Source organism: Tursiops truncatus, chromosome X (genome assembly GCF_011762595.2).
Source record: "Tursiops truncatus isolate mTurTru1 chromosome X, mTurTru1.mat.Y, whole genome shotgun sequence".
NCBI classification, from domain to species: domain Eukaryota; kingdom Metazoa; phylum Chordata; class Mammalia; order Artiodactyla; family Delphinidae; genus Tursiops; species Tursiops truncatus.
The window spans coordinates 112,266,330-112,292,796 of record NC_047055.1 but is presented as its reverse complement, the minus strand read 5'-3'; the positions used below and the strand labels follow the sequence as shown (position 1 = coordinate 112,292,796).

The 26,467-nt window shown below is 38.8% G+C and overlaps 1 protein-coding gene across 1 annotated transcript; it reads right to left on the bottom strand.

The window, feature by feature from the left end:
• Window positions 1-1,581: 1,581 nt before the first annotated feature.
• Window positions 1,582-25,781, bottom strand: EIF1AX (eukaryotic translation initiation factor 1A X-linked). Its single transcript, XM_019927683.2, has 7 exons — window positions 25,545-25,781; window positions 14,396-14,479; window positions 12,192-12,295; window positions 11,054-11,104; window positions 8,856-8,937; window positions 7,621-7,712; window positions 1,582-4,654 (listed from the first exon to the last, which is right to left on the bottom strand). The coding sequence occupies exons 1-7, from the start codon at window positions 25,558-25,560 to the stop codon at window positions 4,649-4,651; spliced, it is 435 nt and encodes a 144-aa protein (XP_019783242.1). The 5' UTR covers window positions 25,561-25,781; the 3' UTR covers window positions 1,582-4,648.
• Window positions 25,782-26,467: the final 686 nt, after the last annotated feature.

Below are 26,467 nucleotides of genomic sequence, written 5' to 3'. Positions count from 1 at the left end.
TAAACTATCAAGTTAGGAAAATCCCGATTATTCTTAGATTTACAAGAGATATTTAAAAGCATAAATATGCATTGAACTTTATCAAACGTGCAAAACTCCAACTAATTCTATACCTGACAGTCCAGTGGATCAAATCAGCAATGAGACTTTACTCAGGTTTTGTCCCCACTTTTTGATCTGCCATTATCAGATTGTGAACCGAACAAAGCCTGGATTGGAACAGAAAAGACTGGCTTTTTAAAAGAGAGCAAGTTAAAAAAGAAAAACAAAAGTGAGCAAGTTGACCAGAGGATAAATATCTACTTCACCTATGTCTTTGCACAGTATAAAATAAGGCCCAGTGAATGGGATTCTGGAAATTTGAGATCATTCTGGACAACTGATTTACCATCAGAAAATGTCTTCAGCACAGGTTTGTAACAAATTCACTTGCCCAGAAAATGCAACCCTGTAACTGCAGTCTGACCAAACGGATTCATTCAAATCAAACAACCAAAAACACAAAAATAAAAAACAGATTAAGTATACATTTCCCTCATACATCAAAATTTCCAGAAAAGAATGATCATGAATAAAAGTTTAGTTAAAAATGTCATAAACAGTTTGAAAAGAATCAACTGCATACACTGTTGAAAGTTATTTCATATTTTATTTCTAATTGCAATAGTTTGCATCTGATTACATAATTCCAAATGATGGGAAAGGAAACCTCCAAATCAGTACCAATTAGCTGTCATGAATCTATGGTAAAAGGACTCATTAAAGACTTCAGAATGAAAGATGACCAGAGCTACCAATATTACTAATTATAAGCTTTCTCTAAAGAAATATAGAGCAAGTTGGTACTTTGCAAAATACCTTTCTTTAAGCAATTTAGAGACTTCCATCTGTTAGTCTTATGCTGAATTAAATGAGGGTGGTAGCAATTATTTTAAATATTGTGTCGACATGAATATACAAATATATATTCTACACACTTCTTTTGTTATAGGAACCAGAGACTGCAAGTAAAAGAAATGGTAAATAGAGAATAAAAAAGACGTGCATATTCTATTTTACACAGTCCTGGATATCAAGTGAATAGTGGCGGACACTGCTCTAAGTGGATCACACATACGAACACGCATTATTAATCCTCCCAACATTTCTGTGATTCTGCAGGTACTCTTCTCATCATCTCCATCTTACAGGTGAGGAGCCTGAAGCTCAGACAAGCTGGAGAAGGTGCCCGTGGTCACCTGCAGGTAAAGGGCAGAGTGGGGGTTGTGGCACAGGCTGCCTGACCTCAGAGCCCATGTTCTTCACTCCCTACCACATGCCTCCTAAGCACTAGGCGGCTGTGGGAGGAAGAGAAGACACAGTCCAACACACCCTCCGAATTCATCGGTTCACTCCATACCTGAGAGGCTAGTGTCTTATCACACTTATAGTAAGACTTAATTCAGATTTTGTTCTTTTCTAAAATAGGAAGAAAAAAGCAATGATGGTAGTTGAAGGTAAATAAAAAACACAAAGTGGTATGTAAAAGCTGTATAAATGAAACTTCCCCTTACTAAGCAGGACAGAGATCTAAACATCTCACACCAATACAAATCTTTTTAATCTTTATGACAGGTAACATAAAGAACTTACTTTCATTTCACTGCCAAGCCATAGTTAATACTGGATGTTGTTAAATCTGTACACAATACAAATAAAGTATAAATCCAGCTAGGTATTTTATTTGAAACATGCTTTTACCTATTAGATTACTCACTTGCTCTGAAGTCAATACTGACAGCAGTTTGTATCTTTTCAAGATGTTATGCAATGTCCTATAATTTAATATTTACACAAGATAGATGAGAGTAAGTTAAACTACAAGTCACCAGGAGTTCTGTAAGCAACTATACTTATAGCCATGATTCCACAGATGTGGTGAGTAAACCAATGGCCACTCCTTAATAAAATACAAGAATTTTCATCATGCATAGTTTACAGGCTCCTTAAGAGGTGGTCTCTTTGAGAGGCGGGATTTTCAAGAAAGATTCAACAGTCAAACAATTAAATCTTGGCAAGTCTTTTTTTACACAAACACTTGGTTTGGTTATTTAGCCACCTTAGTAATACAACTTATTTATATACTCTAATTGGAAGTGGAATAAACACTGCATGAAAAATGCATGCCTATCGAACTCATTAGTAATAACTATTACATTCTCTTAGCAGTAAGAATCATTATTCTTGGATTTCAAAGACTTTATTTTCTTTCAGGGCATACTTTCTAGCATTGTATTATAGGAATCAAACAGTATAACAACAAAAAAGGTTTTTTTTCTTGAGGACCACTTCCATTCCACCTTTGAAATATAATCAAATCAATGAAACTAATTTCCACACTAAAGACAAGTTAGTAAAATAATTCCTCCAAGTAGTGTTGCATATGAACTACAAGTTTACCCCAACTATTTTAATCATTATAATTTGAGATTTTCTAGGGTACAACAGCACTAGATTGGGCTGTTACTACGTAGACAAGAAAAAAAATGTCACCTGCAAACACGTGAATTGGGGTAAGAATCTTTAGACAAACCATATTATTAGAGGAGGTTAAGTAGAAAAACTAATGTTTGAGTTGCACCACCCGTACCATGAACTGTAGCACAGATGCAGAGTCAAAACATTCTTGGTAAAACAATGTGGAGGAAAGATCTGCATATACCACAAATTTACCAGAACACTTTTATGTACAGAAGCCTAAATATCTTAGGAGGTTTAGATTACCGACGAAGATGATCACTCAGTCAACTCTTCAAGGCTGGTTCCTTATGAGTACTAAAAACCAGTCCATGGTCTCAGACACATTCCACCTAGGTTAAGTGTTCAGGGACTCCATAGAGTAAGAAACATCAACTGCAATTGTCCACTCTTAGTTTCTGGTTTTTGATTTAATATTTTATAGTACCTCAGATTTTTATTCCAGAGTTTGCACACTTAGGAAAGGAAATTATACTAAGCATGGGATCAAAGATGTGCTTACTAAAAAAAAAAAAAAAAAAAAAAGATGTGCTTATTTTCTGAAGCCATGTGAAGGTTTAATCCTCTGTGTATTACTTTTCAACACTGAAGAGTTCTCTGGAGACCAGCAGAATAAAAGTTTCACAAGCTACATGAAGGATTTCTTTTACAGTTGCATACCACTTCAATGTGGCTAGTTAGGTCTAACTAGCCCTGCCCTTAATTTCATCTTACTAGAGTTGATGATGAAAAACTAACAAAGGGTAAATCTAAATTCCCAATAAAATACAAGCAAAAAACACCTGTACACACAATAAAATACATCCTAAACGCAAAGTAAGGGTATAATATACTCTGCAGCATGATACTGTCTTTATTATATTTCTCCACTGTATGTAGTTCTTCCATTCAGAAATAAGAGACCATCTTTTCATTAAGTTGTTATTCCCTCCTCTTTCCCCAGCTTAGGGATACTTTCCCAAAGGCTTAATTTGTACAAACTGTTATGAAATTAAATTTTCATTTACACATAGTTTAAGTGTTTATAAAGCACTCAAAATTGTAGCTCACACGTATATGACTTCTGAAAATAAAACGACACTTTGAACATAATCCTTTTGTTCTGCAAAAATATTCTACATACATGCATATGTTCAAAACAATCTTTTGTTGTTTGGGAATTTTCTATGCACAGTAAGTTAAAAAAAAAAAAGTTGACAACTATATCAGTATCTCCAATGTTAAGATAACTGGGTGCCACCTAGTGTTTGATTTCTGCAACTACCAACTTTACAAATTCAAAACTGCTATTAAAACTCAGGTTCTAAAAACCGCCTTTTTTGTTGATGTTTATAGTGGCAAAATAAGATCATGAAAAGAATGTATACAATATCAAAATCAGTATAAAAATAGCCACATGCTACTTAAATATGAAAAACAGACCAATCATTTTTCACTTTAAATGCAGATTTCTGCCTCCATTAAACTGTACCAAAATCTCAAGGGAAAATTCATGTAAGTAACTGGAATATACAAAAATTCATTGTACAGTAAACAGGCTAGTCAAAACTAGGGCTTAATTATGATTCATAATGCGTGTACGGGGCTTCCCTGGTGGCGCAATGGTTGAGAGTCCGCCTACCGATGCAGGGGACACGGGTTCGTGTCCCGGTCCGGGAAGATCCCACATGCCGCGGAGCGGCTAGGACCGTGAGCCATGGCCGCTGAGCCTGTGCTCCGCAACGGGAGAGGCTCACAGCAGTGAGAGGCCCGCGTACCACAAAAAAAAAAAAAAAAAAAAAAAAATAAGTACATAATGCGTGTACGGCAAATGGTTTTACTCAAAACATCCATTTACTTACTGGAAGTGGTCAAAGTGGGAAAGGCAGTTAACGCATTTTTTTTCTTTTAGAAGAGCAGATGTGGTCTTTTACCCACAAGCTCCGTCACATCAAAAGAACAAAGTGGGTTTAACATTTAAGAGAATTCAGCATTACTAGTTTTTAAAGAAATACCTTAGAAACAAATCAGTCTGCTTTAACAAACTGCACTCATGCTAATGAAATTTTAATCTTCTTTAATGGGTCACAGCCCAAATCCAAATTGTTGAATAATCCTCAAAGAAAATGGAATGTGAAAGGTTGAGTTCGACTTAGATCTGGAAGGAAAAAGAACATCAGATCAACCAAAAGAAGAATTTTTATATTCCAACAGTCTACCACATGTAAGGGACACATGCACCCCCTTAGGCTATCTGGGAAACAAATCCAATTTGAAGAGGAAATTCTGAACACTAGGTTTTTCTCAATTCTGGTCTGCTGTCATTGAATCTTTACAGCAGCCTTCAGAATGCTATACGTTATGCAGAATATTCTCAATAAAGTTTACTATTTTACTATCTCCTTCCTTTTGTGCTACTGATTAGAAATTTATTTTGGGGGTAGGAACAGACACAGGGAGTGTTACTTCCTTGAGAAACGGAAAAGTGAGATACCAAATTCTCCTCCCAGTCAACCTGGTTATAGGAGTGAAGGCTAGAACACACAGAAACCATTTGGAGAAACACCTTAGGGAAGAAGTCGGGTTCTCAGGTGACAGACAAAGCGACCCTTACGAAATGGCCAAGATAACTCAAATTCCTTTAATAACCACTACCTTTACTATCCCTTACTGCCAGCCTCAGTTCTGAAGAAGCATTGGCACAAACTGAGAAATACTTTTCTCAGAAAAGCTTAACCCTATCTAGATCCTCACCCTATCACCTCTGTGTATGTGGCTTCATATTGAGGTATGTACTCTGACTAGGTTCTTTATTTCCTAAAAAAGGTCTTCTACCCCAGCTAAGCTGTCAAAATGTTGGGATCGCTCCTTAACCTATAACACAGTAGTAGCTCCATGTCAGGTTCTTGTCACAGAGTATCATCGATAAATCTACTGTCCAAGTGTCATTCACAGCTTAGTCACAAGAATCCTCTGGCTCAGGGGTTTCCAAAGGGAGATAACATAAAAAATAGAATGATATGGTTCATAAGAACCTAGGGGCAGGACAGGAATAAAGACGCAGATGTAGAGAACGGACTTGAGGACACGGGGAGGGGGAAGGGTAAGCTGGGACGAAGTGAGAGAGTGGTATGCACATATATACACCACCAAATGTAAAATCGGTAGCTAGTAGGAAGCAGCCACATAGCACAGGGAGATCAAGATCAGCTCGGTGCTTTGTGACCACCTAGAGGGGTGGGATAGGGAGGGTGGGAGGGAGGCGCAGGAGGGAGGGGATATGGGGATGTATGTATATGTATAGCTGATTCACTTTGTTATACAGAAGAAACACACCACTGTAAAGCAATTATATTCCAATAAAGATGTTAAAAAAAATAGAATGATGGATTTATTTCTTATCCCTTTTCATTTTTCTATTTTAGGGTATGCTCTGAAATACAGTATTGTATGTTTAAAAATTCATAAATGCAAATACACACTGGAGATATGTACTCAAATTTTCTTTAATTCATCATGTATTCTAAAATGGTTTGGAGATGCATCAAAATGTAAGATGGACTGAAGGATGAATAAAGGCATAGGCAGATATGTGATAAACCAAGTACAGAGATGTTAATTATAGAATCTCAGTGGTAGGTATCACTTAATTCAGACTTCCCCGAGACCAGCCTTTGTTTTTGTTCGGTTGGGTTTTTTGTTTTTTGGGGGTTTTTTGGCCGCACCGTGTGGCTTGTGGGATCTTAGTTCCCTGACCAGGGATCGAACCCAGGCCCTTGGCAGTAAAAACACAGAGTCCTAACCACTGGACCGCCAGGTAATTCCCAGCCTTTGTATTTCTGAAAAGCTCCGGTAATTCTGTTGCACAAACAATCCCGGTCAGGAGCAACTACTCTAGGTATACTAAAATTTCACCTTTGAATAAAATCAAACATTACTACTATTATTTTTAGATTTATATACACAGGTGTTCCTGAACTACATTTTTATTTAAAAGGGTTTAAAGAGCCCAACCCAGATTTAAGAGTAACTTATAATACCACCCCAGTTATTAAATAGATTTATATTGCCAGAAACTAAGTTTGAATTTCATTGAAATATTTTAACAGCAGAAGGGCAATGAGGCACTTATTCTTGTGAGCATTACTGCTTTATAGTGAGAAAAAACAACGCATTTTCCTCAAAATTAACACACCAACTCCAAACCAAGAGTTTGCCAATAGTGCATATCCAACAGATAAAATAACTGGCAAAAGGCCTCAATTTTAAGAGGGCGCTTTATTTTTTTGGTGGCTGCGCAGCACAGCTTGTGGGATCTTATTTCCCTGACCAGGAATTGAACCCAGGCCACCACAGTAAAAGCGCCGAGTTCTAACCACTGGACCATCAGGGAATTCCCTTTAACAGGGCTTTTAATATTATGCTGTAATTCCAACACTTCATATGAAACTGGTTCAAACAAGATTATTCTTCTAACATACTAGTGTTTCAATTAAGAGAAGGCACGTTTGTATAACACAGGGAATATAGCCAATCATAGTAACTATAAATAGAGTATAACCTTTAAGAATTGTGAATCACTGTGAACTTCCATGGTGGTCCAGTGGTAAAATTCCATGCTCCAAATGCAGGGGGCCCGGGTTCGACCCCTGGTCGGGGAACTAGATCCCAGATGCATGCCACAACTAAGAAGTCCGCATGTCACAACTAAAAAAAAAAATCCCACATGCTTCAACTAAAGATCCCGTGGGCCACAACTAAGACCTGGCACAGCCAAAATAAAATAAATAAATAAATATTAAAAAAAAAAAATTGTGAATCACCTTACAGTACACTTGTAACTTATATAATATTGTACAACTATATCTCAATAAAAAAAGGCCTGTTTCTTTGATAAAATCTTGTATTTCTCATAACTGTCTGCTAAATTTCTTAATAGCTATCTCTCTAGACACCCTTAACTTAAACAAGTTGAGATTCCAATGCCTAGCATTCATATTGCCAAAGCAAATATTGACCTTTTTAGGAAGAAATACTGAAAAAGATGATAAAATTCTCAAAGCATAAACAGTTTGACTAGCACAAACAAAAGTTGAAAAACTCAAGGTGAAAAATGCTACTTACATCATCAATGTCTTCATCATCATCTCCAATGTCATCAAACTGGATTTCATCATCATCTCCAGGACCAAATGTATCAGTTTCATTGATTTTAGCTAAAGAAACAATAACAAATATACTCATATAATATAACCAAGATGTTAGTAAAATGAATAAATTGCCCACTAAAAGAAGTGGTTGGATATCAAATGTTGCAGTATAAAAGGAGACTCTTACAAGTCAAACTTTTAAGTTTCATTACCAAAAAGACCCTCTTAACTTCTACCTAACAACCCTAGTATATAGAACAGTATTTTACACAACAAAATCTCTAAGTCAAAATGCAAACAAGTTGCTTTTGCTCACAAAGGTATTTTTAGTGAGGCAGGCTCTAATTACACAAATTCTAAAGCTATTACAACTTCCAGCTACACTTCAAAAAACGTCTGAGCACACGCTAACAAGCCACAAATCATCAGATAAACTCATCAATCAGAAAAATTTGGTCAAATCGTGCTTATCCCTAAATAACAGAAATGAACCAGGAAGTGCTAGTCCTATTCCCAGATATATTAGCATTTCCTAGATTGGAAATGCCAAGTAAATAATTTCAGCAGGGTTTTCATGCTCAAGTAAAATTATAGTTTCCTTGATAATATGCAACAGAACCAAAAAATAACTTCCAAGCAAAAAATGTAGGCTTACAAAATAGTATGTAAAGTCACTTCCCCTTTGATGAGGTCATGAGAAACTTATTTTTATTTAAGTTTTATGCGTTAAGAACGCCTAACTTTTGTACTGCAAGGGAGAAACAAAAAACGTTGATTTAACAAAATCCTATGGATACTATGACACTAGGATAAGATGAACTGAAAACTGACTTTTTAATAAAAATCGACAACAGTACCTAATTGCTATCCTTGCTTCACATTTAAAGATGAATAATGACAGTCTCTTTAGAAAGGAACTTTCAAATAAATACTATAATCAATTTATTCCGTTGACTGGCATTACGCAGAAGTTTAGGGCTTATAAAGGATAATTCCTCACCAAAAGTATATTTATTAGGAACAGAATCCCAGTTACTTTTTTCTTAAGGTGTCTAGTATTATGAAGTACAGGCAGGCATACGTGGAATGAATCACGTAAACTCAAAACTAAACATGCAAAATCCACAAAATTCTACCAAAATTCCTTCATCTAAATACCACCAGGTAATAACACCATATAACAGGTCAATGTAATATCTCAGACATTACCATGTTCTGGAAGTTCGCCATATGCCTTCAGACTTCTAGCCTCATCTGCATTGTATTTTAAAATTACATCAGCTTTATTATCCTTAAAAAAGAGACAAATAAGATTTACAAATGATTATGCCAAAATATTATCCGTTATTTCATAAATTAGTTTCAAACTGGATAGAAAATTAAATTTTACTGTTGTGTTATAAACTCCTGTCCTTTTTCTAAAAATTTAAAGTTTTCTCCTACCCTCTGAAAAACATCCTTGGGTTTCACCCAGTACAAAGAAGCTTGCATGCATAAATGAATAATGATCAACAAGCTTAGGGAAGACAGTTATAGATTTCACTTCAATGCAGAACTGTACAGACCCAATCTTTTGGATTATTTATAGTTACCCTTTGATTAGAAGTCTTTTGAAGTACAAAAATTCCCTGGGACCATAATTTACAGGTGATTAAATACTCTAATTCAAAAATTGAGACCGGTATAATGACCCAAGGAAATTATTATACCTTTCCACGTATCAGTGGTTCTTAGGGTACAAATCCATCAGAATCTCCTATGGAGCTTTTACACCTCCTAAAGACAGATAAATTAGGAGATGTGAAGCCCATGAGTGTGTATTTGTAAAAGATATGGGTATTTCTGATGCAAGTGTCCCACTGAAAACTAATGCTTCAGAATGTTCACACTTCCCCATCCGAAAGGAATCTGACTCAGTTAAGGAAGAAAAAAAGGGTTGAAGCTGATTGTTTCAACTTCAAAAATTCTCAAAGGCAACGTAAGTGATCACTATGATCCAAGAATCGTGTGATTCACACCAGCACTTCTTAAAACGGTAATGTGTACAGAAGCCCAAGTGGATTCTAGTTAAAACGCACATTCTGATTTAGGAGGCCTGGGGTGAGGTCCAAGAATCTGCGTTTCTAACAAGTTGTCAAAAGCTAGTGATGCTACTGGTCCCTGTACCACCCTTTAAGTGGCAGGGACATAAAAGAAGGATCATGGGAGATTACGAATTGGAAAACTTAATGTGGCTGTCATTTTATAGTATGAATGTTACACCTTTCAGAACCCTGATTTCCTTATCTGTCAAACAGGGAACTAACTAATTGCTCCTACTTCTGGGGTTATCTTTAGGATCAAAAGAAGAAAATGGACATTAAAATGGTACGAGTTTCAAGCAGGCTATCTCAACCTCAGCACAGCTGATATATTGGACCACATAATTCATTGTTGTAGGGACTGTCCTGTGCATTGTAGGATGTTTAGCATCACCCCGGTCTCTATCAACTAGATGACCAGCACTGACCCCTACCCCCAGGTGTGAAAACCTGAAATGTCTCCAGACACTGCCAAATGTACTCTGGAGGAAAATAATCACCCACGGTTGAGAACCACTGATTTAAGGTAAAGATTTTAATTCTTTATTCTAGAACATATATTTAAAAAAATCAAAGTACGATCAAAGTTATAAAAATAGAAACAAGATCACTCAAAATGTAAATACATGGTGATGAGTTCCAATAGGTGGAAACCAAATGGATTTCATAGCCCTAGCATGAGTAGAGTCTCCAGGTTGACAGCATGAAGGACAACTACCATTTTCTTCCTAAGTGCTCATCTAAATTTAGAGCACATACTTTTATCATGGTTTGTACTGCAATTACTTGTGTGCCTGTCTTACCCTCTCCACTACCAGGCCATAAGCATTTTGTGAGATGACAGCTTGACTCATTCAGTTGTATCCCCTAGAGTAATGGTTTCCAGATTTTGATTTCAAGACGTATAATTTAAAAAAAAAAAAAAAAAAAAAAATGGAGGCAGGCAGTCCAACATAAAATTATTTTTATCTTGCCAACTAAGAACACCAACAAAACCACCACAATATAGTATCCCTCATTCCAAAAAAGGGAACTTTTTAAATATCAAAAAGGGAAAAAGGACTATTTAGCCTCATGAAAAATTCACACTGTCTGTGATTCTTCTATAGTGAAAATGCAGACTCCACAGACTGGCATTTGGGAGCCATGATCCCTGGGGTACCTAGCACAATGCCTAAGACAGAACTGGCCCTTAAGAAATGTTTGTTGACACAACAGTGAATAGCATACTGGCCTGGAACTGGTCAAATATGGTTATGACTTATGTTCTAAACATTAATTGCTCATAAAATTCAAGCAAGTAAACAATGAAAATTTTATTTTTACCTGGTAATCCCGTAGACCAACCAATATAATGTCTGAGGTATTTATCCAGACCTATAAAAGTCACAGGAGGTTACATTTAAAATAAAAATAATCAATCAAGAGCAATGTTGAGTCAGTCTTCCCATAAAATACACATACTATTCACCCAACTGTGGGTAAAGTACCTGTATTTAGAATTAGGAAAAAAACTACAGTAAGCAGCTGAGCCACTTTCAAATTTTCTATAATTTTGGAGATTAGAAAAATAACAATCTTATTTAACTACTTGACAGTTTAATAATTCCAGAGGACCAATGATTAGTTCAGAAATTAAGGGATTCTTAATACTGAACCCCTCTAAGTGGTCAGGTATCCATTACAACATATGAGAATAGTAAATTAGGAATGTGGTTTTATCTCCCTCCCTCCCTCCCTCCCACGCACCCAAATACACACAGGAAACAGAACTCCTTTAGTTTGGTAACATGAGCATTAACAAGACAAATTTTTAAAAAATCATAAAGCCAGGGATGGAGCGACTTTTAACCAACCTGATCAATAAATCTGCCTGAACACCTACCCTGATGAGAAATTAATCACTCCTTTCCAAGGCAGCCCTTTCATGATCTCAGTTCAGGAAATTTAACATTAATACAACACTTATTTACTGTAATTCATATTCAAATTTTCTTAACACTCCTTACAGCTATTTCCCCCACCCTCAAACCGGAACCCAAACAAGGGCCACCTACTGCATTTAACCATTGCATCTCTTTAATCTCCTTTACATTGAAATAGCCCGCCCTGCTGTTTTTTTTTCCATTCATGACATTAACATTATATATACTAGCAGTCAGGCCATTTGTTTTGCAGTGTGTCCCTCAATCTGGACTTGTTAATTGTTTCCTCATGATTTGATTCAGGTTAATCATTTTGGGGCAGGAATAAAACACAGGTGATATAAATGAGTCTTCAGACAGATACCTGTATAAAATTACCATCAAAGATCTTGCTGTTTTGACTTAGAGGTAAATCACTGTTCTACTGAAATCTTTTGGGAACTTAGAAAAATGAGGTCCTTGGCCCATAAAAACCTTAGAGCCATTTTTTCCCCTTAACCATAATTTTATATTAAAGTAAAACAAGTCTCCACACTTACCTTTTTTCTCAGTTTCCCTCTGATGTGACATAACCTCTTTACACCATCAAAACACATCGCTTCTAATCGTCCATTTCCCAACATTTTGATTACCTGAGCATACTCTGGAGGAGGGAAAAGTAAAGGGTATAGGATATTGCTGAATTTTTGATAAAAGCAACTTAAAAGTCCACATACAACTGATTAGAACATACAGGTGTGTTGGTTAGGAATAAGTATATGCAGTAAAATAAGCACAAGGGAGTGATAAAACACCAAGCTAGTTAACGGCAGAGCCAGAACCAAGACTGTGTAATGCCATTTCTATGACAAGCTGTCCCTGCTATCAGAAATATTTTAATTATCTACTCATTTTGAGTTAAGTGGACTGTCCACTGTCTTCATGACCGTATGCTCTACTTCTGGAGATCAAGGTGGCCTGGCCCAAAATGTACACTAAAATGTATCTCATCAATCTCTCACTGTGGATCCTCGCCCAATTTTCGTCTCCTTTCCCTCAGAGGGTTAGTCTTTAGAGGCTAACTGCAACACAATTTTTGGTACACTGGCAAATAAAAATCAGCTTATATGTTATTAATGTCTGTTAAATTAGAATATCTTAGTGATTATTCTGAAGTTTTTGTAAAGCTGGAAAGATGCCCCCAGACAAAATGCCAAACTTTTAATCAACAATCTTTCCAAAAGGGTACCCAGGAAGCCACCCTACTTCACTGCCACTTGAAAAACTGAGATGATGAGCAGTGGCTTGCACACGGGCCGTCTCTTCTGTCATTAAATGACAGAAGACCGGAGGGGGGGGGGGGTCACTTCAGAACCTTTAGTTTACTCAAGTTGTATGCAAGACCGATTCCCAAAGAGGACATCCACTAATTTGTAAATACGCTGAAACAAAACTTTCAAAGGCTCGACTGTGGTATTGACAAGTGGAAGTGAGTTACTCAGACTACAGTGAACCTAGCACCCACCTAGGGCCTCAACACGGTTGGTCGATTTAAAGGCAGGCTCTCTTCCAAAGTGGGGGGAAAACGTGAAAAAGAAAAAGTAATGGCAGTCAAAATAAAGTCAACTGCTAAAGGAGGGCAAGAATCAAGGGTAAGAAATAAAAGGGTCTTTTAGCCAAATAACATGTTTCATCTTTAGTGGCTTATATATTCATGGCATGAACAAATCTACCAAGTTCTATAAAAAGATAATTAGAAAAAGTTCTTTGTTAAAAACTGCTGAAAATTACTGGGATAACTAGAAAAATTTAAATATGGACTATATATTAGATAAATAATATATTCACGAGTGTGATAATCCTACTGCAGTTACGTGAGAGAATATACTTGTTCTTAGGAGAAACATGATAAAGTAAGTAGTAAGGGAAAAGTATCATGATGTCTTCAACTAACTTCCAAATGGTTCAGGAAAAACACACACACGCACACAAAGATGAAGGGGTTAAAGGAATTCATGATACTTAGAGTGCAACTTTTCTGAAAGTTTGAAATTACTCAAAATAAAAACATGGGAAATGGGGATGTATGTATACGTAGAGCTGAGTCACTTTGTTATATGGCAGAAACTAACACACCACTGTAAAGCAATTACACTCCAATAAAGATGTTAACCACCCCCCACCCCGAAAAAACCCCCAAAAACATAACTCTCAAAAACCAAAACCAAACAAAACATGGGAAACTACTGTTATGTATCTGGCACTTAACAAAAATCTTAATCAGTTTGAAAAGGTCAATTGTTCAGTTTCATTTTATTATGTTATGAAATTACATGTAATTTACATGCCTCAGATGCATTCCTCAAATACCCATGGTCTACTGAACATACTATGTAGCACCATTCGCTATCAAAAAAAGTCTACTAAGTCATGGAATTGTCAACCATAGCTTTTGAGGCTTAATTCCCTCTGAACTGCTCAATTCATTCTTAGTTGTAACATGAGTGTTCACATAAAACAGTGAAACATACACATTTACAGAAATGCCATCAATCCTCAGCGCATGCTGAGTATACCAAGAAATAACTACCAGAAGAAAGGCTCTGGAGAAGTGTGGGGGATGAGAAACGGAGAAGAGCAAAAGGGGACATGTGGTTTTTTGCTCAGGATTATGAACAGTATCTCTTTTATGTTGAGAAATTGAAAACCTTACTTAAGAAAGAAAACTATTACTGAAAGAAATCTAACTTATGAAAATGCTTACCTTGCCCATCTTCTTTGAACACCAGCTCTCTCTTTTCAGATTCATTCTCATTCTTACCTCTGCGTCTATTTTTACCTCCTTTACCTAATGGTTTTAAAGAAAAAGACATTAATTATCTGCAAAACAGAAAAAGAAACCAAACTAGGGCTTACAGAATGTTCTTTAAAAGCCACTTAAATTATAAGAAGTACAATCTACTATGTGTAATATAAATAAGCTACACGAATATATTATACAGCACAGGGAATATCGTATTTTACAATAACTTTAAACAGAGTCTAATCTACAAAAATACTGAATCACTATGATGTACACCTGAAACTAATATAATGTTGTAAACCATACTTCAAACAAACAACAAAAACCTGAAAAAAATGAAAAATTAAAAAATTCACCTAATTTGGTCATGTATCTCCAATCATATTAAACATATACATGTCATCACTTCCCTACCCTTCCTGGAAATCCCTTTTGGGATACTGCTGACATAAAATACAAACAAACCAAAAGGAGATATCATAAACATCACGACTACTTGGTTGAATACACTGCTCAGTGAACTCCTCCTACAGTGGCCCACAAGGACCAAGGAGGGATATATAACGGATCATGATAAATTTTATAAAATGGGGTCTCTCTTGTACCTATTCCCCCAAATGAAAGGTCTGTGTGCAAAGAGAAGATAATTGGGCCGGGGCGGGGGGTGGGTAAAGTTTTATCAACTGGAAAGGGACACTGATTTTGTGGCAGTAGAGGGAGAGCAACAAGTCTGGCAACCCTGAGAGTTTACATTTTGTCCTATAGCTGTAGGATACATCAAGCAAGTTAAAAAGCAAGGTACTTAGAAACAAAAGACAATGGAGACACGATGACCCAAAACCTATGGGATGCAGCAAAATAAGTTCTAAGAGGGAAGTTTATAGCAATACAATCCTACCTTAAGAAACAGGAAGCATCTCAAATAAACAACCTAACCTTGCACCTAAAGCAATTAGAGAAAGAGGAAGGAAAAAATCCCAAAATTAGCAGAAGGAAAAAAATCATAAAGATCAGATCAGAAATAAATGAAAAAGAAATGAAGGAAACGATAGCAAATATCAATAAAACTAGAGCTGATCCTTGGAGAAGATAAACAAAATTGACAAACCATTAGCCAGACTCATCAAGAAAAAAAGGGAGAAGACTCAAATCAATAGAATTAGAAATGAAAAAGGAGAAGTAACAACTGACACTGCAGAAATATAAAAGATCATGAGAGATTACTACAAGCAACTCTATGCCAATAAAATGGACAACCTGGAAGAAATGGACAAATTCTTAGGAATGCACAACCTGCCAAGACTAAATCAGGAAGAAATAGAAAATATGAACAGACCAATCACAAGCAGTGAAATTGAAACTGTGATTAAAAATCTTCCAACAAACAAAAACCCAGGACCAGATGGCTTCACAGGCGAATTCTATCAAACATTTAGAGAAGAGATAACACCTATCCTTCTCAAACTCTTCCAAAATACAGCAGAGGGAGGAACGCTCCCAAACTCATTCTACGAGGTCACCATCACCCTGATACCAAAACCAGACAAAGATGCCACAAAGAAAGAAAACTACAGGCCAATATCACTGATGAACATAGATGCAAAAATCCTCAACAAAACAGTAGCAAACAGAATCCAAGAGCACATTGAAAGGATCATACACCATGATCCAGTGGGGTTTATCCCAGGAATGCAAGGATTCTTCAATATATGCAAATCAATCAACGTGATACACCATATTAACAAACTGAAGGAGAAAAACCATATGATCATCTCAATAGATGCAGAGAAAGCTTTCGACAAAATTCAACACCCATTTATGATAAAAACCCTGCAGAAAGTAGGCACAGAGGGAACTTTCCTCAACATAATAAAGGCCATATATGACAAACCCACAGCCAACATCGTCCTCAATGGTGAAAAACTGAAAGCATTTCCACGAAGATCAGGAACAAGAACAAGGTTGCCCAGTCTCACCACTCTTATTCAACATAGTTTTGGAAGTTTTAGGCACAGCAATCAGAGAAGAAAAGGAAATAAAAGGAATCCAAATCGGAAAAGAAGAAGTAAAGCTGTCACTGTTTGCAGATGACATGATACTATACATAGAGAATCCTAAAGATGCCACCAGAAAACTACTAGAGCTAATCAATGAATTTGGTAAAGTAGCAGGATACAAAATTAATGCCCAGAACTCTCTGGCATTCCTATACACTAAGGATGAAAAATCCGAAAGTGAAATCAAGAAAACACTCCCATTTACCACTGCAACAAAAAGAATAAAATGTCTAGGAATAAACCTACCTAAGGAGACAAAAGACCTGTATGCAGAAAATAATAAGACACTGATGAAAGAAATTAAAGATGATACAAATAGATGGAGAGATAGACCATGTTCTTGGATTGGAAGAATCAACAATGTGAAAATGACGCTACTACTCAAAGCATTCTACAGATTCAATGCAATCCCTATCCAACTACCACTGGCATTTTTCACAGAACTCGAACAAAGAATTTCACAATTTGTATGGGAACACAAAAGACCCCGAATAGCCAAAGCAATCTGGAGAAAGAAAAACGGAGCTGGAGGAATCAGGCTCCCTGACTTCAGACTATATTACAAAGCTACAGTAATCAAGACAGTATGGTACTGGCAGAAAAACAGAAATATAGATCAATGGAACAGGATAGAAAGCCCAGAGATAAACCCATGCATGTACGGTCACCTTACCTTTGATAAAGGAGGCAAGAATATACAGTGGAGAAAAGACAGCCTCTTCAATAAGTGGTGCTGGGAAAACTGGACGGGTACATGTAAAAGTATGAAATTAGATCACTCCCTAACACCATACACAAAAAGAAACTCAAAATGGATTAAAGATCTAAATGTAAGGCCAGACACTATCAAACTCTTAGAGGAAAAAATAGGCAGAACACTCTATGACATAAATCACAGCAAGATCCTTTTTGACCCACCTTCTAGAGAAATGGAAATAAAAACAAAAATAAACACATGGGACCTAATGAAACTTCAAAGCTTTTGCACAGCAAAGGAAACCATAAACAAGACCAAAAGACAACCCTCAGAGTGGGATAAAATATTTGCAACTGAAGCAACTGACAAAGGATTAATCTCCAAAATTTACAAGCAGCTCATGCAGCTCAATAACAAAAAAACAAACAACCCAATCCAAAAATGGGCAGAAGACCTAAACAGACATTTCTGCAAAGAAGATATACAGATTGCCAACAAACACATGAAAGGCTGCTCAACATCATTAATCATTAGAGAAATGCAAATCAAAACTACAATGAGATATCATCTCACACCTGTCAGAATGGCCATCATGAAAAAAATCTATAAACAATAAATGCTGGAGAGGGTGTGAAGAAAAGGGAACACTCTTGCACTGCTGGTGGGAATGTGAATTGGTACAGCCACTATGGAGAAGAGTATGGAGGTTCCTTAAAAAACTAGAAATAGAACTACCATACAACCCAGCAATCCCACTACTGGGCATATACCCTGAGAAAACCATAATTCAAAGAGTCATGTACCAAAATGTTCATTGCAGCTCTATTTACAATAGCCAGGAGATGGAAGCAACCTAAGTGTTCATCATCGGATGAACAGATAAAGATGTGGCACATATATACAATGGAATATCACTCAGCCATAAAAAGGAATGAAACTGAGTTATTTGTAGTGAGGTGGATGGACCTAGAGACTGTCATACAGAGTGAAGTAAGTCAGAAAGAGAAAAACAAATACCGTATGCTAACACATATACATGGAGTCTAAGAAAAAAAAAAGGTCACGAGGAACCTAGGGGTAAGACGGGAAAAACGACACATACCTACTAGAGAATGGACTTGAGGATATGGGGAGGGGGACGGGTAATCTGTGACAAAGTGAGAGAGTGGCATGGACATATACACACTACCAAATGTAAAATAGATAGTGGGAAGCAGCCGCATAGCACAGGGAGATCAGCTAGGTGGTTTGTGACCACCTAGAGGGGTGGGATAGGGAGGGTGGCAGGGAGGGAGACGCAGGAGGGAAGAGATATGGGAACATATGTATATGTATAACTGATTCACTTTGTTATAAAGCAGAAACTAGCACACCATTGTAAAGCAATTATACTCCAATAAAGATGTTAAAAAAAAAAAAAAAGCAAGGTAGTAACTGCCTGATCTTGGAAGTAACCAAGATGTCCTTCAGTAGGTGAAAGCATAAACTGTGGTACTTGCATAGAATGGAATACTATTCAGCAATAAAAGGAAATGAGCTATCAACCCCCCCAAAGACATGGAGAAACCTTAAATGTATATTACTAAGGGAAGGAAGCCAATCTGTAAAGGCTGAATAGTATGATTCCAACCATATAACATTTTTGAAAAGGCAAAACTATAGAGAGAGTAAAAAGATCAGTAGTTGCCAGATGCGGAGCGGGGAAGGAAGGACAGGTGAATAGGTGAACAACAGGATTTTTAACGCAGTATGGTACTGTAATGGTGGATACATGTCACTATATATTTGTCAAAAATCCATAAAACGTACAACACAAAGAATGAACCTTAATGTAAACTATGGACTATCTATAGTGGCTCATGTAAGATATTAATAATAGAGGAAACTGGGAGGGTGGGAGTTGGAACTCTGCAATTTCTGCTCATTTTTTTATCAACATAAAACTGCTCTAAAAGACAGTCTGGTAAAAAACAGTAAAAATCAAGGTACACTAGGGATGCAATCAGCAAAATCTAGCTGGGGGTTGGGGGATGACGGGGACGATGACAACATGGGGACGAATCCACAAGACAATCTGTTTTCTTCAACAGATACATTATGAAGAAAAAAACCCCCACAGATGGATGAAGAACCTACCAGTTAGAAAAGACTTAAAAGATATCAACCAATGACAATGTATAGCCCATATGTGGACCCTGATTTGGTGCGGACGGTGCAAGTTTAGCTGTGAATTAATGATGTCCGAGGCCAGGAGTTGAGTACATGGAGGCTCATTATACTAGTCTACTTTTGTATATGTTCAAAATTCTTCATAATGTAAGTTTAACAACAAATAGAGCAAGCTGAAGAAGAGTATAAAGCTACCATTGTGTAAAAAAGGGATATTCATACTTGCTTACATATAAAATATCTCTGGAAGGGCACGTACAAGAAAGTTAATGACTGCCTGTGAGAAGAACTCATTGGCAAGAGGACACACTTAGGAAAGACATTTCATTCTACACTTTTTGAAACCTGAATCGTGAACTTTACTATTCAAAAATCTTAAATAGGGCTTCCCTGGTGGCGCAGTGGTTGAGAGTCCGCCTGCCGATGCAGGGGACACGGGTTCGTGCCCCGGTCTGGGAGGATCCCACATGCTGCGGAGCGGCTGGGCCTGTGAGCCATGGCCGCTGAGCCTGCGCGTCCGGAGCCTGTGCTCCACAACGGGAGAAGCCACAACAGTTAGAGGCCCACGTACCGCAAAAAAAAAAAAAAAAAAAAAAAAAAAATCTTAAATAGTTCAACAAAAAATAGAGGTGTGACATGATCCTCTGGGTGGGAAAACTGGTAAGAAGGTCACTGTCCTTATTACACATAGAATGAAGCACACCTAGCCTGACCGTGAAGAGGAAGACACAAATAAGAGGAATATTTCTGAGATGGAAACAACATGGGAATTGTGACCATATGTGAAGGGAGGAATAAAGGATACATGGAGCTTTCACAAAACTTCTCAGGATCTCAATTCCAGCCTCTATAAAATGAGGGAGTTAGAACAGAAGATTCAAGTGCCTCTATATTCTTTCTACCATGTAGGGTTCTAGAATTCTTCTATCTACCGGTAGCCTTAAAAATCTGTACCCTCCCTCCCATTTTCCATACTTTAAATAATGACACTGCTGATCATTTCTCAACTCTTTTTCTGACTTTTAAAGGGCCACTTGCACTATTCTTGACCTTTCATCACCCCTACCCCTTCACTATGCCTATCCCTTTTGAGCTTCATTAAGTCCAAATTCTCAGCTTCTGCTTACCTACTTTCTAAGGAAAAATTTCTCTCACCTACCTCTTCTATGCTAAGAATTTTACATCTCATCCTACTATTTCAACTAAGCTTTGGCCTCATTTCTAATGTGAGGCTCAGCACGTTTCCAGTGAATGGGCTACTGTCATTCAAATTTTACTCAAAACTCAAATTACTTTCTTTTACAAAGTTGGTCCTTAATAAACATCCTTATTTCTGTTAGTGGTAACATAACTACCTTAAAGAATATAAGTCTTTCAACCTATAAGCATGACAGCAATCTACCTCTCATTACTCCTCTTCAATTTCCCTATGCTTCAATCCAAGCAGACTTCTCGCTGTCCCAGTAACTCGCCCTTAACAAGCTTATGCCTATGAGATAGGCATTATTTTGTCTTTATCTCACAAGAGAGAATGAAGTGAGAGCTGGTATTTGCATCAGGCAGTATCACCCCAGTGATTATACTCTTAACCAGTATGCAGTAATGCCACCCATTGACTTGTCACTATCACTCTATGAGATAATAAGTCATTTATGCCCAGTTTACCAGTGAGTTTACTGAAGCTCAGAGAAGCAACACTATTAGTGAGTGGGGGTGACCAGATCCAACCTAATCCTTTTTTGTTCCTGGCCCCCACATTAGGGTATCTCTCCACAGCATTCTGTTCCCATTCTAGAACCTAAACCACACTGGCAGCCATTCCAAAAGACAGAAGAACGGTGTTAAGTGGTAGCGACACTAAGGGACTCACGGGACGAGCCTGGAAGCAGCAAAAACAGTTCACAGCCCAAACAGAATAAAGAACGTGTACCTGGCCACTGCAAAGACAGACTCTTAACTTCCTGAGTCATGTGCACTTACGCTGTCCCAGGGGCAGTCTCACAATGCTCTGTGCTATGTTCGGCAGGCCTCTACAATGTCTGACCCACCCAGAGTCCTCAGAGCTCATTTCCTAGAAAGAGAAAAGTATCCTCTGCTTCAAGCCACCAACCATGCCAAATCTTCAAAGCAGAGTGGGCATCAGTGCAAGTATCACACCTACTTTGTTTACTGAGTCACATATTTAGTTGGAAAATTCTTTGAATCAATCACTCAAGAGTAGCCCATACATTCCTAAAGGACTGGTGATTTTAAAACTAAAAGTAGTAACTTCTTTAAAGTGTGGGAGCACCTTACCCCAACTGCTCTTCATAAGTGGGCCCAAGGCTACCTTTTTTCCCTGAGGTAATAAACTGACAGAGTCTAGAGGATTCTAGAGGAAATAAGCTGGTAAGAATCAATCCAAATCAAGTCATTCAACACACAGTTAGTGGCAACACAGTTAGTGGCAACATACAGTTAGTGGCAACACAGTTAGTGGCAACACACAGTGACAATACGTGTGTAAACATCACAAAGATTATGTTCACAGGCTCTGGCTTTTCCAATGAATAAAAACAGAAAAATAATCACGAATTTATTTCACATTAGTAAACTGCATCTCATAAAACTCGGGAGTCTTGAAAAGTACTGTTCCTCTAAGATAACAAGTAAAGATAACAGATGGGTTTTACAACTATAGGAATGCTTAAACACCAAATTCAGAATGGTGGCTACCTCCTGGAAGAGATGAAGAGAGGGAGCGGAAGGGGATTGGGGAGGGGAACACAGAGGGCTTTAACTGAATATGTGTTGTAATTCTCAAGTTCAGAGTAATGGGTTGATTCCCCAGGCATTCACTGCATTATTTATAATTTTTGTATGCCTCATGTGTTATTTATAAAAGAATGATTCATTGCTTGTCAATTTACCAGAATTAACCATACCCTGATCATCCCCTTCCCTATTTTATTGCCGTGTAATGAAATGAACTTTAAAGGAGGTTTGTGAACTAGATGTGTTTTAATGTAGTTCAGTCCCTTTGGAACCAAGGGAGAGCCTATTATTCACCTAAGGGTGGAGTCAACAGAAGGGAGGTGACTTAATCCAACAATTATTTACTGAGCATCTACTAAGTGTCAAGTGCTAGCAACCCAATGTGGCGTCTCATTGCAGTGGCTTCTCTTGTTGTGGAGCATGGGCTCTAGGCGCGCAGGTTTCAGCAGTTGTGGCATGTGGACCCAGCAGTTGTGGCTCGCGGGCTGAGCTGCTCCATGGCATGTGGGATCTTCCCGGACCAGGGCTCGAGCCCATGTCCCCTGCATTGGCAGGCGGATTCTTAACCACTACACCACCAAGGAAGTCCGAATCGCTCGCTCACTTTAAAGTGGCTAACTTTATGTGATGTGACTTTCACCTCAATAAATTAAAAAATACAGTATACGACATTAGGTATATTATATACTTACACTCTAGACACCCTTGAGACAATAGGGGAAATTTGAAAATGGACTGGATGTTGGATGATGTTAAGAAATTACTGTTAGAAATTTAGCATTGATAATGCAACTGTAAATATGTCCCTCTGCCATTTGGGCCACTGACACCACAAAAGCCCGCCCTGAGCTGTGGGCCTCCGGGAACCCCACCCGGACAGAAGTTGAGCACCAGTGCTGGTCCTGCAGCTTTCCTCTCGGAGCTTCCCCACCCCCGCCCTTCTCCTTGGCCCGCTGCTGCCAGTTAGGCCCTGCCGCTGGGATGCTGCAGAGGGCAGGCTGGAGCAGAAAGGGGATTTGCTTCTCGGTTTTACTGGCATAAACTCAGCAGCAGTCTTCTGGCTGTAACTGCTTTCAGTGGTTGCAGATGATTCCCTTTTGCTTTGCCCCAGAACCAACCTCACAGGGTCCTCAAAGACCCTGCTATCGACAGCGCCCCCTCTTTAGAGGTCTGGGCCCCTCCTCCAAGTTTTGTCAGGTTTGTTTGTTTTTCTTTAATTGGAGTATAGTTGATTTACAATACTGTGTTAGTTTCAGGTGTACAGCAAAGTGATTCAGTTATACATATATATGTATATATCTAAATTCTTTTTTTCTGATTCTTTTCCATTATGGTTTATTACCATAAATTCAAAATACTGAATATAGTTCCCTGTGCTCTACAGTAAATCCCTGTTGTTTTTGTCAGTCTTAATAATAACAACCTCTCTCCTTTTTTCCCTCCAGTTCTAGGAGCCATAGCTGTTTCTAGCAATTGCTACCTTAGGGTGGTTCCCTTTTTGCCTTTTCAGCTCTCCAATACATGGGTTAACCAACCTTTATATTATAATGATTTTTTTTTTGATGTGGACCATTTTTAAAGTCTTTATTGAATTTGTTACAATACTGCTTGTTTTATGTTTTGGTGTTTTGGCCGTGAGGCATGTGGGATCTCAGCTCCCCAACCAGGGATCGAACCCGCACGCCCCGCATTGGAAGGCGAAGTCTTAACCACTGGACCACCAGGGAAGTCCCCTATTCTTTATATTAAATTTTGTCTGTGAAAATAACTTTTATTGCTATCTTTTGACAGGACATGACTGATGCATCAACTGCAGACAGTTATTCATTATATTTGCTTTATAGCTTATTGTAGGTCTGAAATCTTTCATTCTAATATTTTCATTTTACCATTTTAATTAGCAACCAAAAAATATAAGGTAGCTAGGAATAAACCGGACAAAAGATGCACATGAAATGTAAGGAGATATTAAACAACACCTAAATAAAGGAAAGATATACTGCATTCAGGCATGGGAAGACGAATATCCCTAAAGATGCCAATCTTCTCCAAACTAGATACTACTTCTCCAATAGTAGTATCTAGTTTGTGTCTTCTCCAATAGATACAACCTTCTCCAATAGATACTACTATTGCCCTTCAGAACTTACAGTCTAGTGAGGAAATCGGAAATCTCATCGCCAGAAATAAAGGTGAAAAATAAGATATCTATTGAATGGATCCAGTTACCATCTCAGATGATGTAGGTTACAAGAAAACCATGACTTTGAAAACCCTATTTTGTCACCCCGTCTTTACCAGAATAATTAGCAGTATAATACTTGCTACAAAAAGGAACGGCAAGTAAGAGGGCAGTGAGGTGGAGTGCCCTGAGAGAGCTGCACCAAATCTCGCACAGAACTGCAACCAAATACATCAAGGAATAAAAAGAGTAGTGACAGCTACAAAGAGGAAATGAGGTAGAATTCCTGGAGCCAGCTGTGAAGTAAAAAAGAGAACAGAGTAGGCCTGGGTCAGGGCAGGGGTCTCAAAGATGACTAATCAAAGGAAACTTGTGGGTTGTGAAATACATGCCTCTCCTGTAGGAAAATACCTTTTCCCTGTTTCGACTTCCACAATTTCCTCTGAGAAATTGTAAGAATACTGAAGACAGAAACACCATTAAGTCTTAAAAAAGGAATTTCTTTAGGACTGTTCTGCTTTTACCTAGATTAGGCCTTCCATTTTGCAAATTCCAAATAAAATTATCCTCAAATCTGACAGTTTGTGAATGTTTGGCCTAAGAATGGTAGGAACTGAAAGGTCTTTACTCCCACCACAATATATACCGATCTGGAGCAAAAGTAGAAAACTTGGCTAAATATGGAACAGGTGTTCTGGGAAAAAGAAAGCCCCGTAAAAGGATGGGTAAGAGTAAGTCTCTAGAGAGGAACCTTAATGCATCAAGGTTTCGTCCACTATTTACAAAAGAGAGAGGGAGTAGTCTCAGCAATACCCAACAACTGCCCATAAAGAATTCCATGCAGGAGTACCTGATGGCCACTTAAAACAGGCATCACCCTTTGAAAGTTAAGAACTGCCGGGAAGGCCAAAGACGCCCATCTGCGAAGCCCAGGCGGCCACGGGGGAGGTCTCCCCACAGGTCCCTATAGTGCCGGGGTCAGTCTGGCGCGAATCTGGAGCAGAAGCACACGTCCTCCCGCAGGAGGCCCTACAAAAATGGCGTCGGCTCCACCCCAATGTGACCAAACTGGAAGACAGGAGTAACTTCCCAGCTCCTCTCCCGAGCCCAGGATCGCGTCCGGATCGCCCAGCTGCGTGCAGGCAGGGCGGAGAGGCAGGTTACTGCCGCCTAGGAGATCCGGAGGCCGCGTGCACAGCCGGGGAGACCGGGCCGAGCGGAGTCGTGGTCCCGGGGTCCAGGCGGCATTACCTTTATTCTTAGGCATGGCGGTGACGACGGCCTCGCTGCGTCTCCGACTCCTATCTGGGTGGCGGCGGCGACTCCTCCGAGGGGCGACGCGTGGGACAGCGTGACACGAAGCAGGCGGGGGAGAGCGGATCGCGCGCGCGCGAGAATCTAACAACCGAGCTCTTCCGAGATCCGCTTGCACCCACGCTGGGCCGCGACAAATGGCGTCGCGGCTGCTTGCGTCGCTTTTCCCCGCCTCCCAGCGCCCTCAGGGCCCGCCCCCACTCCCGGCCCTACGGCGTAGGCGGGGCCGACTGACGCCTATTGTCAGAGCGGAGGGTGACGCGGTCCCGGAGCGTTTACCGCAGTTTGCCAAACCCCTTGGGGGACTGGGCCGTGAGCAGGCAGAAGGCGGAATCCGGGAGGGAGTGGGCGGGGCCCACCACAATAAAGGCGGGTTCTGGTAGCGCCCGCTGCTGGCTGCTTTGTGGCAGACTGGCGTCTCAAGGTTTGAGCTGCGGGCTCATTAACTCTAATCTGAGCAGCTCAGTCTTAACTTGACCCAAAGCGTAATATTTGCATGACACTTGTTATTACTTGATAAATATCTGTGTTTCCTACCTCACTGTAAACCTTCTTTGGCAGAGATCACATCTCTTGCTTACTATTACCAGCATTTAGCAGAATGTCTGGCACATAGTAAGTGCTCAACACACAGGAAGGGAGGGGAGAAGACAAACTGAGTGTTAGGGGCTGCATTGTATCCTCCCAAAATTCGTATGTTGAATTCACAACCCCCAATACCTCAGGATGTGACTTTGGAGATAGGGTCTTTAAAGAGGTAATTAAATTGAAATGAGATCATTAAGGTGGGCCCTGATCCAATATGACTGGTGTCTTTATAAGTAAGCAGAGATTAGCACACAGCACAGAGGGGAGCATCG

What these genes read in the sequence shown, in the direction of transcription:
- EIF1AX (XM_019927683.2), bottom strand. An exon ending in GTTCAAAGAAGATGGGCAAG is followed by an intron (nt 12,296 to 14,395) that starts GTAAGCATTTTC and finishes TCCCTCCTCCAG; the next exon opens with AGTATGCTCAGGTAATCAAA. An exon ending in TGGCGAACTTCCAGAACATG is followed by an intron (nt 7,713 to 8,855) that starts GTAATGTCTGAG and finishes TTGTTTCTTTAG; the next exon opens with CTAAAATCAATGAAACTGAT.